The 14,039-nt window shown below is 34.3% G+C and overlaps 2 protein-coding genes across 2 annotated transcripts; one reads left to right on the top strand and one right to left on the bottom strand.

Moving 5' to 3' along the window:
* The first annotated feature begins 4,324 nt into the window (after positions 1 to 4,324).
* Positions 4,325 to 7,811, top strand: LOC132549759 (endoplasmic reticulum chaperone BiP-like). The gene is made up of 6 exons (XM_060213717.1): positions 4,325 to 4,452; positions 4,967 to 5,198; positions 5,369 to 5,616; positions 6,006 to 6,396; positions 6,687 to 6,836; positions 6,996 to 7,811. The coding sequence occupies exons 1-6, from the start codon at positions 4,325 to 4,327 to the stop codon at positions 7,809 to 7,811; spliced, it is 1,965 nt and encodes a 654-aa protein (XP_060069700.1).
* Positions 7,812 to 9,092: 1,281 nt separating this feature from the next.
* On the bottom strand, positions 9,093 to 14,039 carry LOC132549775 (orexin receptor type 2-like). Its single transcript, XM_060213737.1, has one exon. It carries the CDS (start codon positions 13,120 to 13,122, stop codon positions 11,965 to 11,967), a length of 1,158 nt encoding a protein of 385 aa, XP_060069720.1. The 5' UTR covers positions 13,123 to 14,039; the 3' UTR covers positions 9,093 to 11,964.

Raw genomic sequence — 14,039 nt, 5'->3', positions numbered from 1 at the left:
ATACCGTTAGAACCTGCCTTAAGTGTTTAACTAAAAATACACTAAACAGAATGCTTGAGGTAGCAGATGTGAACTTCGAAACACCTTCCAAAAACATCCAGCAACTCCTTCTACATTTAAATAAAATTTTGATAAATAATAACATGATGACATAGCAGCAACACAACTGCTGTCAAATGTACCACAATCACCAATATTACTCCAAAAGGCACTCTATATTTTGTCTATTGATAGCTATTCGTGAACTCGTGAAAATGGCAACCCGAATATCAAAATGAAATATCTAGGTAAGCAAATACTAACGAAAAACAAAAGAATCGCAAGAGTTAAGGAGAAAAACCTTTATTTGTTTGATCAATGTTTAAGAAAACATGGAAGAATAAAGTATTTCAACAACCGGATAAAATTAATTCGGAAAAAATGAACCGATCCTTTCATCCCTGATGTAGCCTATGTGTATATCAATTCTCCGTTGAAGTCATTAGCCTTCAGCGTTTTTTTAAAATTGATTGTGAAGATTACAGGACGGCTTTGTGATACCTAGATATAATACAGAAATAATTAGTCATGTATGTGGTTTACAAAAATGTAACGTTGTATATGATACATTAAGAATTTACAACACTTTAAATGAAACATATATATCTAAACACAGATTTCAGAGCAATCGGTTATAATGAATATAGCTCACTTACCCATTCAACAAATGTAACATGGTTCAGAACAACTTTTCAAAGAATACCAAATACATAAACAGACACGATTTATGCTCCTTTATCGACGACAATTTTGGTCAAAAACAGAGAATCTAACATTAGAAATATGACAACGAAACCACCAGACATACTTCATATTAATATCAAGCCAAATATTATCAACTATGTGCTAATCAGAAAACAATTTCGTTGAAGTCCTTAAAGCTCAGTTTCAGACTGTACCAAAGACACACCAGTGGAAAGCACCTTACAATTGTATAAATTATATACAGTAGAGTAGAAGAATGTATTTAACCGCGCCATACAGCTGTTTCGTCCTTCTAGGACCTTAGTTTTGAAACCTGTTGAGCCTTTCGATTGGTTTATCTTTGTAACGTAGGTTATATTTCTGTACATTTCATAGTTTAAATGAAGATATGCATGATCTTGAAGTTGAGAATTGTGTTTTCTCGCGGTAATATATACAATATGCTATTTAATTGATTTTTTAACTTGAACAATGTTATATAATTTCTAAAAAAAACTCCTGTAGGAGTGCTAAAAGAGGGTATGTTTATCGAAGTGTTGCTTCGTCCTTTAGACTACATAAAACAGGAGAGAAAATCGGAACAATATCAACACAAATTTGTTTGTTTGAAGAGGTGTATTGAGCTGTAATATTTTTCCCATTTTATGTTTCTAGAGGAGGTTCCCAATTATACTAGATAATTTAGAGAAGGATGTATAATACTGTATCATACGTTTTTGCTGTAGTTTATTTTTAATTATTACTTTAAAGCCCACAAAATTACACACTACAGAGTCGTATCACAAATTGTCTGATATAAAACACATACAATAATATTTATCATAATATTGACATAACAAACCAGAAGAAAATAATCTGATATTTTATACGATATAACATTCGTTTACATGAAATATATACAATAAGGTTATTACATTTCTTAATACTCATTATATTATATATGACATATGTTGACATGAAAGACATACAATGATATTACAGTTCTTAATACATGATTTTATATTTGTTTTTTGTTTCTTTGTTTCTATATGTCCTTAGTTTCTTGATTCGTATTGGATACAATAATATAACATTGGCTGGTATAAAATACATAACATACATTGGTTGATATACAATACAAGTACAAACACAAGCTAATGATAACCTTTTATAACAGGCTAGAAGATCCACATTATAGTAAACATATTGCAGGAATTAACTCTAAGTGGAGAACACGTGATGTTGCTTTTACTTACTCCATGATGTTGATCCTCTGAGATTGAAGGCGCTCATTTAGATAAGTCATTCTGTTGTTGATGTTTCGATATCGTTTCCCAAGTTGTCATATTACTTCTCCTGTATCGTGATGTATCCTGTTGATTTCGTTGGTGGCCTGAATCTCTTGAAACTGTCTGATGATGGTGTAGATGTTTGGGTGTAAATTACGTACCTTCTTCAGCTTCTCACACAATGCTTCCAAAACTTTAGTGGTGCGTGGTTCCTCTGTGAACCACACATCGTCTTCTCTCTTCAAGGGTAGCACGACAGCTAAGGTGAACAAGTCTCTCGATATCTTCGTTCTTTTCGTAAAGTTGTTGATGCCTAGTCTGCTGGGTTTTCCTCCAGATGCACTGAGTAAAGACTCCTGTGAACGCTTAATTATACAGCCTCATGGGTCTTGACAGGTAGTAGGGTATAGACAAGTCCGTACATCACTGCTAATTATTTAACGGAGGTATTTGTAGGAGGTAGATTGCTTGGGTAATTAAGCAATATACAATTAAAGGTATGAATCTGAACATTAACTGATGATGTAAATACTTAGAAAGTCATAGTTGGAGTCATTTGGGCATTTCAAATGAAAACCAATACAAATGAAGACTTTTTTCCATATAAAATATTGTATATCAGTCTATATTATTTCAGCATCGTTATTCAATCTTATTTTTTCAAATTTTGAAATTTGAATTACTTTCAGCATCAAATAAATTAAATATGAGAAATTATTTTTTAAAAAAACTTGTTTTATTTTGTCTTTATCTTCAGTGTTATATAAGTATTAAGTACGTAAAACCTTACTTATTTTTTCAACTCTACAAGAAATTCCAATCATCAAATATAATACCAGTTTCTAACCTAGATGGCACAGGTAACGAGAAGTAAAACACTTGTAAATTAATTTGAACTCGACTGTAATCCTTCTATCAATATTCCTTTGCCTGTGTTGTTTAAAAAGGGGGACACATATTGAAACTTACAGCATTTTGATTACGGTCGACACAAAATTTTATCAATCTCTAAAAAAATATTAGCCTCCAGTAAAGGCATGTACCGAGCGACCTGCCATTCGAACAAAAGCGGCAGAGATTGACTAAGAGTCAAAGAGAGATAACTCTCACTACAGCCGAATGAGCTGACGCAATATTATTGTATGTGTTGACATTATTTGTGTTAGCAATGTGCGGCTTGTAGGGGATTAACCCTATGTGTCAGCCACATAATGCAATCCCGTTTACCACTATGAGAAAGAACACGCGTGTACCGTATAAACTAACACGTGTACATATATTTGTTTGGTACGTAAAAGACCTGCCCCATTGTTTACTCATAGAAGGTGATAGGCGAACATTTCATCAGCTCAGTATAACTTGACCGATAAGTGATCCACCAAGATCACCCAAACAGAAAGTGACACGACACACATTTAGTATCCTCCCGAGAAAGTAACAATATAAATAACCCTAGTTTTCATACACAGAATCATATTCCTCTTCAATTACATGACAAGACATTAACTTTGCGAGCTGACCTGGTTTAACACTTACCATACACGAACTTACCTGGCAATCAACGAGAGAAACTCTGTAAACAACTACATATAATAAGGTAAAATGAATATTTGTTAATAGTTTTCGCATATTTGATCTCAGTAATACTTTGATAATATTGAAATATTTTATCTTATTGATGAGAACTGGCATTCTAGACACTATTAAAATATCACTAAATTACTACAGTATTAAGTACCAACATATCATTCTACATGTACAAAAATCACCTCAACAGCATCAGTTTAAAACAAGCCTAAAGAGAGGGTTTTGAATTATCGCCTAATTACTTTTGTAAGTCAAACAATGACTTTCATGTTAATATTCTAAAGAGGTGTTTTCATTATCTGCATTTAAAGAGGCTATATATGATAAAAATATGTATCGGTTAGAAATAAATATATCTTTTTGTTACGCGGTTATTTAAAAGAAAAAAAAATTCAAAGGTACTAGAGGCTAATATTTCCAATAGATTATGTCTAAACTGGTCTCATTTGTACAGGTATAATGATCCTGCGTAAAGATTACAACATTTACAATTCTGATTTAGCTATATAGATATTTCACTTGATCACTCTGCATAAGGATTACTAAATATTTGCTATATATCGGATTATGATTTTACCGAACAATGAATTATTATAGTCTGATTTTTATTTTAAAAATATCTTAAATTAGTAGTTGCTAGTAATAAGTAGTTTGTAATTAATAGCTAAAATATATGTTATCTTCATTTATTTAAATCTTTCCAGTACCTACAAAAATCAAGTGAGATGAAAAACGGATTTTCATGTATCGCCCTGGCGATGTTGTTAGCTGTGTCAGCAGCTGAATCAAATGGCGGGAGAATGGATGACGTGGGTACTGTGATTGGAATTGACCTGGGAACCACATACTCTTGGTATGCTTTCCAAATATACTTTCCTTGACAATGTTAACTGACTGTCTGGTATCATGCTCGATACTGTTATGTATACAAGGCCTTATCACACACGCAATATGCAATTTATACAGCATATATAAAACACTAACAATTGATAAGAATCTCTTTTACCGCAGTGATTCCTTTGTTGCGATTTTAGCACCAAGTAACCTATATTTTCATTTCAAATCCAGCTGTTTACGCCCTAGTTTTGCCATCTTTTGATTTTCCTGTCATACATGTTATCTACTTTACATTGATTTATATATTTTTGCTATGTTTTGCCCATGTTTATACTTAGGAAACACTGTTATTTAATCAGGAAATATCAGGAACAAGTTTAAAGTAAAATAGTCAAAGGCAGTCAAATATGATTGCGTGATTCACACATACAATAATGTATCTAAACTTGACACTCTAGTGTATATCAATCTTTTTGTAATGTCAGTTTGTTTTCTTTCGTGTAACTAAATTGATATTTCCCTATGTTCAGTGTTGGAGTGTTTAAGAACGGAGGAGTGGAAATCATTGCTAACGACCAGGGAAACCGTATCACACCCTCCTATGTAGCCTTCACAAGTGAAGGCGAGCGTCTTATTGGAGATGCTGCCAAGAATCAGCTGACCAGCAATCCTGAAAATACCATCTTTGATGTCAAGCGTATGATTGGTCGTACCTGGGATGACAAATCTGTGCAAAGCGACATAAAGTTATATCCATTTCATGTAAGTACCTTTTGTATCTTAATCTTTTCATTGTTCATTAAAAAAAATTAACAAAAATCATTTCAAAGGTCAAATGTGTCTTCACGATTACAAGTAACTTCAGATTATGATAAGAATGGGCGACCGTTTTCATGAATTACGTAAGAAAGCACAAACACTTCATTTTCCAGGTCTTAAATAAGGGTAACAAACCCCATTTCCAAACTTCCGTGGCTGATGTGGAAAAGACGTTTGCCCCAGAAGAAGTATCAGCAATGGTTTTGTCTAAAATGAAGGAGATAGCGGAGAGTTACCTTGGAGAGACTGTACACAACGCCGTGGTCACAGTGCCGGCCTATTTCAATGATGCTCAGAGACAAGCCACGAAGGACGCTGGTGTCATAGCAGGGCTCAATGTCATGAGGATCATCAACGAACCGTGAGTATATCGTGGAATCTACTCAATCAATTGAATAACTGGAGAAATCAGACGGAGGTATTTTACATAGGCAACGTTTTAGCCCCATTAGTTGATAATTAACTAGATAAACTGAAGAAAACATACAGTGACATCATTGAGCAATATTGTATTTCTGTATGTATTTGTGAGGTAAAATAACCAAAACCGTTATCTGATGTCTCATTAAAATGAGATGAGAGGTTTCCATTTTCAAACAATACAAATTTTTCAAAGAAGTGTTCCTACACGATAATTGCTTTTATTTTATAAATTGTATTCATATATTTAGAAAGAGCAAATTTCGTTATTGTTATCAAACCATACACAAAAAAAAATTAAATTGATACGAACTTGAATGACAATTTCAGAACTGCTGCAGCTATCGCCTACGGTCTGGATAAGCAGGACTCGGAGAAAAACATCTTGGTTTTCGACCTTGGAGGTGGCACGTTTGATGTATCTGTCCTGACCATAGACCAAGGTGTGTTCGAGGTCTTGTCTACGAATGGCGACACTCACCTGGGCGGAGAGGACTTTGATCTCCGCGTGATGGAACATTTCTTCAAGGTAATCAAGAAGAAGACAGGTAAAGACATTAGGAAGGACCCAAGAGCCGTGCAGAAACTACGTCGTGAAGTGGAGAAGGCCAAGCGAGTTTTGTCTTCCCAACATCAGACTAGAATTGAGATCGAATCACTTTTTGATGGAGAAGACTTTTCCGAGACTCTCACCAGGGCCAAGTTTGAGGAACTGAACATGGTAGGTACACATGATTTGTTCTTAGAGCTTACAAAATGATATCTATATCATAACTGCTTAATTCAAAGAGTTGTTCACATGTTCCTTCATTAATCATTTAACACATAATTCCAAGGAAATTATTTTGTTAATGACGTTTTGTAGCTTGTTGATTATACAAGTTAAGAAACCACCGTACTTTCATAAAGATACTTAGAATCAAACAACAATTATTTGTTTGAATAAAGATAATCTATGCTGAATTCTAGATCGATCAATTCGATATTTTCAATTTGTACCTTCTATTGCAGGATTTGTTTCGAAACACGCTAAAGCCAGTAAAAATGGCTCTAAAGGACGCTAATTTGGAAAAGAACGAAATTGACGAGATCGTACTCGTGGGTGGATCTACCCGGATTCCAAAAGTCCAGCAACTGATCAAAGACTTCTTCGACGGAAAGGTAAGAACATCTAAACTTGTCTTGGTGATCATGTCAATTAGTCAAGTAGAAGGGCTGAAAATGTACCACATTTTAAAATATCATTTTCCATTATCATACAATTGCAATGTAGATGAAAGCAGCATCAAATCAAATCATCCAAATTCTTTGTTTTATTAGGAGCCGAGTCGTGGCGTGAATCCTGATGAGGCAGTGGCAAACGGGGCGGCCATCCAGGGCTGTATTCTAAGCGGAGATGGTTGCGGCAACGACTTGGTAGTACTAGATGTCAACCCACTTACTCTGGGTATTGAGACAGTCGGCGATGTGATGACCCCACTCATACCACGAAACAAACCAGTCCCTAGTAAGAAATCACAGATATTTTCTACCGCTACTGATAATCAGCCAGCTGTAACAATTTCAATATTTGAAGGTGAGCGACCCATGACGAAAGACAATCATTTATTGGGAAAGTTTGATCTCACTGGAATTCCACCAGCCCCGAGAGGCGTACCCCAAATAGAGGTCACGTTTGAAATAGACGTTAACGGAATATTGAAGGTCACGGCAGAGGATAAGGGAACTGGAACCAAGAACGAAATTGTTATTCAGAATAACAATGATAGACTTTCCCCAGAGGACATAGAACGAATGGTAACAGAGGCAGAGAGGTTTTCTGAAGAGGACAAAAAAGTGAAGGAGAGAGTAGAAGCCAAGCATGAACTTGAAAGCTACGCTTATTCTTTAAAAAATCAAATTAGTGATGGTGATAAGCTCGGTGGTAAACTTAGTGATGAAGACAAGTCAAAACTTGGAGAAGCCATAGAGGAATCAATTAGATGGCTCGAAAGTAATTCTGATGCTGACACCGAGGAATTTAAATCACAGAAAAAGGATCTTGAGAATATAGTTCATCCGGTAATGAGTAAACTTTATCAAAGTGAAGGAACCCCACCTTCACAGGAAGAAGACACGGAGCGCGGAGAGCTCTAGGCGCGCTTATATAGATATACATTTATTTATAAAAATCCTGCAGAAAATACCGATCTCATAAGTAAATTAGTAAATTATATATGAACTTTATATAAATATATATATGTGTGTGTGTGTGTGTGTGTGTGTGTGTGTGTGTGTGTGTGTGTGTGTGTGTGTGTGTGTGTGTGTGTGTGTGTGTGTGTGTGTGTGAGGGGGGGATGTTGAATATTTGTGTACTTGGAATTATTATACATTAACGTGCATCCTGTGATATTCATCGTTGTATATGAACAGTAATTATTTTAATGAATCAATTACTCAAAATAATGAATTTTATCAATTATTTCAGTTGTCTATAAAATATATACACGTGCAAATGACTTATACCATATCATCATATGTGTTTGTATGTCTTTATTTGAATCTTTTATATGAAATTAAAACAAAGTTTTGTATGTCTAGTGCTCTCTTCTTAATTAACCATTACCTTGCATACCTAATTGATGACCAGGATTTAGAAACTACTAAATCAGCGATATATCTGTACATTATATCAAAGGTCCAGGAAAAGGAAAGATGCTACCTAGAAGAGGAAAAGACACAATAATTTATATTAATCACATTTATCACACAGCCTAATGAAAAACTTTCCCTGTCGGTGGCATTTTAAGTTAAGGTCGAGATTATCATTGTTCTACCGATTTCGAGAAAAGTGATAGTTTTGTCTGAACCTCGAGATTGTCTTGTTGTTCTGGCTTACATACTTTCTTTGTCCCAATGGTATTTATATGTTACCATATAACCTTATAATGAAGATACTTCTTCACGATGGTACAAACAATACACGGGTGAATATCACTTTTCAATACAAATTTAAAAGGATTAACCAAACTGCATCATACAACTACCTTTTCCGTCATGACTCGTCATTGATGCTAAGGGCCTAAATTTTGAAACCTAGGAAGCGGCCGAGGAAAGTCAAAACTGAACGAAAGAAGGAAAACAATAGATGGAGAGGTGCACTAGCCCCGTATTTCAATGAAAACCTTTACTTTTCACATATCTGATAATTAAAAAAACGTGTATATTCTGATTCGTGTCACTATTCGAATGAATTAAAACGTAATAGGTATGTTACAATGTAAATATGTATCTAGTGTAGCGATGTATCTGTATGAACAAAGTCATCTTTGATAAATACAAAAAAAAATCCCTAACATGTTCAAAAACGCAAACTGAAGACTTTTTCATGACTTTATTTTGGGTAACTGCCCTAATACATCTTTTTCGATGCATCATCATTAACAGCGGTATGAACATATTATTGTCCTAGTTGGTGATTTCAAATAATTACAACCTCTTATCAAGTTACGTATAATAAGAAAAAAGCAATAAAAAAAGGTAAAACAAAAATGCGAAAGAAACAAAAACAAAATCGTAAACCGAAACCAGTTTTTCCTTTCTGACAGAGTCAAATTTATTCATGTTAACAACATTTTTAAAGCTTTAAGTTTAATGCTCTTAGAGCATCGTTAATTATATGACCGTTAAGACGGCCTTTATCCAATCAAAACACAATACATATACCAGTATGGGACGTTAATCAGGCAAATTTATTCATGTTAACAACATTTTTAAAGCTTTAAGTTTAATGCTCTTAGAGCATCGTTAATTATATGACCGTTAAGACGGCCTTTATCCAATCAAAACACAATACATATACCAGTATGGGACGTTAATCAGGCAATGCAAGGAATAAGTTAACCGCATTGTCATTTAAGATAACTAGGAGACAACAAGCAATGCTACCTGATCAAAAATCAGCTGTAAACTGTTCATTTAACCCGTTGTCTTCATTCAAAAGTACACATCAATGAGGTATCCATGCATTTTTCAAAAACAGTATAAAGTTCACAGTTATGAAAACTTGCCCCATACAAAAAAAGAAAAGACAAAGACTCGGGTATGCTTTTATCCGGTTCTCCATAACTGAGATGCTTGAATATTGTATCGCTGTAGCCAAATATGAGAAATTGCTGTTATTAGTATTGAAAACTGAGATATAAGCTGGTGCCAAGCGTTCGGTTTTTACCTCTTTAAACATAGTGCAAATATTTTATCTTTAGATATAATAATAGCTCGTACAGCGTTAATATTTATAAACACATGTTATAAGTAAAGTAGACTATCAGCTTGAACATGTTTTCGCCGCCCTCTATGTCTGCCATTTTCTGGCACTATTACACGACATGGATTATAAGACAAATTTGCTTGTTTAACAAACAGACTTTCCTCATTCTTATACTTTATTTAAACAAACTACTAATTGTCATCAAGGAGGACGTGTTACAGTGTACAGATACTACATTTCATACAGTAACAGTAAGAACTATGATGGCATACTGTAAATGTTGTTATTTTCGGGGGTTTGAAATTTTAGCTTATTCCGAGGATAACATAAAATCTTTCATACAGAATTTATTGTACATTGCAAGACATCCCTTAAAAGTACATCGTTTTGGTTTCAAGGTTTTAGTAATTTCAAACATCGGCAGTTTTAACAGTGGTTATCATATAGGCATGGCTGTAATAAAATGGACATTTTGAATTGATACTGATGTTGAAAATTTCTCGTGTTCTCCAGAAACCAACAGCGTTAATAATTTTGACACACTAATCTTTTAAAATATCACATTTGATTTCTTGCAGAATTAAGATTTTCAGTTAAATATGTTCTTGTTTATCTTCATAATAACTACCTTGTAAAAAATATTTATTGATATTTTGTTATAGATTATCTATATAAGTTTTACTGAGATCATAGTGAGGTTTGTAAGGGACATTATATGCATTTGTTACTATATCAAAACCCTCTGTAATATCCAAAATCATGTTTACAAAGCAAAGCCATATTGTAAGTAAACTACTGTGCATGTTAAATTTCCGCGATGGGTCTTATTTTTACGGTTTGACGAAAGCTAGCAGCAATACGGATGTACTAAACGAATTATAGTTCTATATTCAAAATATTTTATTTTCAAATATGTTTATAGAGCCCAGTGGAAATAACACGTTTTATTGTATAGGTAATAGTACATTTTGATGACAATGCTTAATAATACACGCGAACTCGGGAACATATCACAGAGATAATTAACGAGATATTGGATCATCAAATTGAATACAGGTTTATATATGACAATATATAGGTATAAAAAATACATACAGATTGAAATGTTTTGTTTCAATAAAATTATACGATCAAGAAAAGTCTGAAGTCATTTAAGTAGGTATGTGGTATCAATATGATATTTATGACATCAACCGGGAAGAATGTGAATGAACAATTAAATGCTATCCCACTATGAGGTAAACATATATTACTATATAAACATATCGTTATAAAGGTAAAGATACCTGTTTATTAACATAGAAATATTACATCAATTATTTGTTAAATATCAGTAAACGAATCTTTGGTACGATGCTATGAATGTACATATGTGTGTGTATTTTACTTACAAAGAATACAACTGAACACAAATCAAAGCGACGATATTATTTAATCATGGTGGAAATGTTTCAACCAATTTCAGCCATATTGTTTTGACTGGATGACATTTTTTTTCTGATTTCGTTTTATACTATTTATAATCTATGATAAAATACAGCAATGTTAAAATACCTTTTTTGTTTTTAATTTTTATTCGGTGATCTTACTTTGATACAAACCATTAAATGATTCTATATAAATCAATTACCCGAGAACATTGTATGGTACCGTTGGTTGTGTCATCAAACACACCTTAAAGCATGGAATGTCACGACACATGATGTCTTGTCTATTAAAAACTTGTTAAGTCATGTTTAATATTTCTTTTTTTGTTTCATTTCTAGTATGATTAGTACTTGTTACAAGAGCGTTTTTCGGTCTAAAAAAGACAAGTTCCATATTAATTTGTCTTTGCCTATGTTGCATTTCAGGTAATACCATAAATTATAAGTTTTTTAACAAACTGGTGACATAGATGGACCAATCAAATATCAAGAGCAAATGAAGCAAAGAGATAAAAAAAATATGTTCTCAAGAGAAGTCGTCCAATCCCCAATTCCTCTGTATAATGATTTACAAACTTCAGTTTAAGGTTATAACATACCAAGGATAGTCATATCAATCAAAAGCGAAATGTACCCGCTTGCTAGATTTTAGGAAATTCGGAGACCTTGAAGATCTTTGTGACCTCATTGACCTTTCAGACCTTCGCGATTTGAATGACCACTGACCCTTTCGTATAAGTATGCACATACGCTTGAGTTCATATCGGAATCTTTTATCAGAAAATCCATAGATAACCGGGTCGGCAGCCGTGTTAAAGAAAACCATCCATACAAATGTGTAGTATGCTGCTCCACCAGAAAAACCAAGAGAACACTCAAATGTCTTGTTCATGAAAAACGCTATGGCAAGAACGTGGTGTGGAAGGAAGCTGAGGATAAAACTTAGCGTCACAGCTAAAAGTGTCATGGTGGATTTCCTTGTAGAACGATCCAACATTTCCGCAGGAATCGGACAAGCTTTCCTAGATTTTACTGATCCTTGAGCACCTATGAAATATTTCTTGTGGCTGTACAATCCTTTAACAATTAAACTGTACATCAGCGTTAGTGTAATTGTGACAGTTAGGGCGATAGTTGACATAATCACCTGAAACACCTTCATATACATAGAATCGGCGTATTCATCTTCAACCAAACACCTGTAGCCTCGAAGGTCGTTCAGACCAATCTCAACGGCGTTCTTACCAAACATCACAAATGTCGGCCATGATAAGAATATAGACACTATCAACCCAACGAAACAGCACACCTTGGCTTGCTTACCAGAAAGTTGACGTTTGTTAGGAGAGCAAATTTTGCGGTATCTGTCCCCAGCAATCACCATGAGCAACAACGCAGACGATAGATTGATGACATAACTTCCGGCTCGTCCGGTCTTGCAAATGTACTTAGATCCCAATATCAAAGGGAAACACAGATATGTAAAATAAAAAGGCATTACTCCTAAACAATTGACCATATCTAGTGATGATAACCAGATTACATATGTCCTGTAATTGGACTGTCGGAATCGCATCAGATAGATCCACAAAACAAGGAAATTCCCTATTACTCCAAATATGGTCAAAATGCCAATTAGTATAATACCACCGATATTCCTTAACATAAAGGCGTTGTTGACATCTTTGAGATCAGTGTTATTGTCGAAGTTGAATTCGTGTAGCCATTTATGACAGGCTATCACCGTTACTTTTGTCACGTTAGATTCCATTATACAGTACCACCAAACGAAATATCGTGAATGGTAAATTCAACACAATATATGGTTATGTTTGAGATGGTAGCGGCTCTGTTGCGTTACAAAAGAAAATGGGTATACACTTCCTTGTCTTAGTTATAAAGCTGGTATTTTTTTCATTTACAACCAAAATGTAAATCTATAAAATATCCAAGTGGAAATAATATGTCCCTTTACTCACGTCCGAGAAATTTCACAACAAATTAGAAACAATCCAGTTTATTAGGCCTTAGAACTGCAAAAGTATCAGTGTCCTTGAATCTTCGTAAGGCACGCCGTTAAATCACCATCAGTTGTTCCCGTATGGTAGTAATCACACAACAACCCATGTTTTGATCCGTGTGCTGTAGATATTGAAATTCATAGACCGAACAATCATACATATGGAATATTGTATTAAATCATTTAGTGAGAAAAAAGTGGGGTTTCCAACATATATTGTATATACGTATATTACAAAATGTTTCGGTCACCTCACTTGTCGATCTCTTGATGTGTGTAGAACACGAGGCACAATCTTAGAACAACCAATCGGAAACAGTTTTAGTTCATTTTAAAAGTCACTGCTGACATCGGATAAAGGAAATTTCCAGGTTAATGACTGATTAACATCCGTCCCTATGGTGTAATGCAGAATTCCGACTGGAGCTTGTATACGCCCTTTGTATATAAATCAGCGTAACACAGCCAAAGTTGATTCACACTTTATGATAGCATTCCAAAAGCACAGCTGCTTCATTTCAGAAACACACTTCCATATTGATTTCATAAACGATATTTTACTCGTACCTCTCATGCAGTTTTCAAAGCAACATCGTTGCTTTCTTCATGAAACCGAGGAAAGATTTCAAAAGTTAATTTTAATTTCATGAGAGGTTTTCGCGGATCAC

This window comes from Ylistrum balloti, unplaced genomic scaffold (genome assembly GCF_031769215.1).
Source record: "Ylistrum balloti isolate Yb309-2 unplaced genomic scaffold, AGI_CSIRO_Ybal_v1 Utg370078, whole genome shotgun sequence".
NCBI classification, from domain to species: domain Eukaryota; kingdom Metazoa; phylum Mollusca; class Bivalvia; order Pectinida; family Pectinidae; genus Ylistrum; species Ylistrum balloti.
This window is presented reverse-complemented; position numbering and strand designations above follow the sequence as displayed.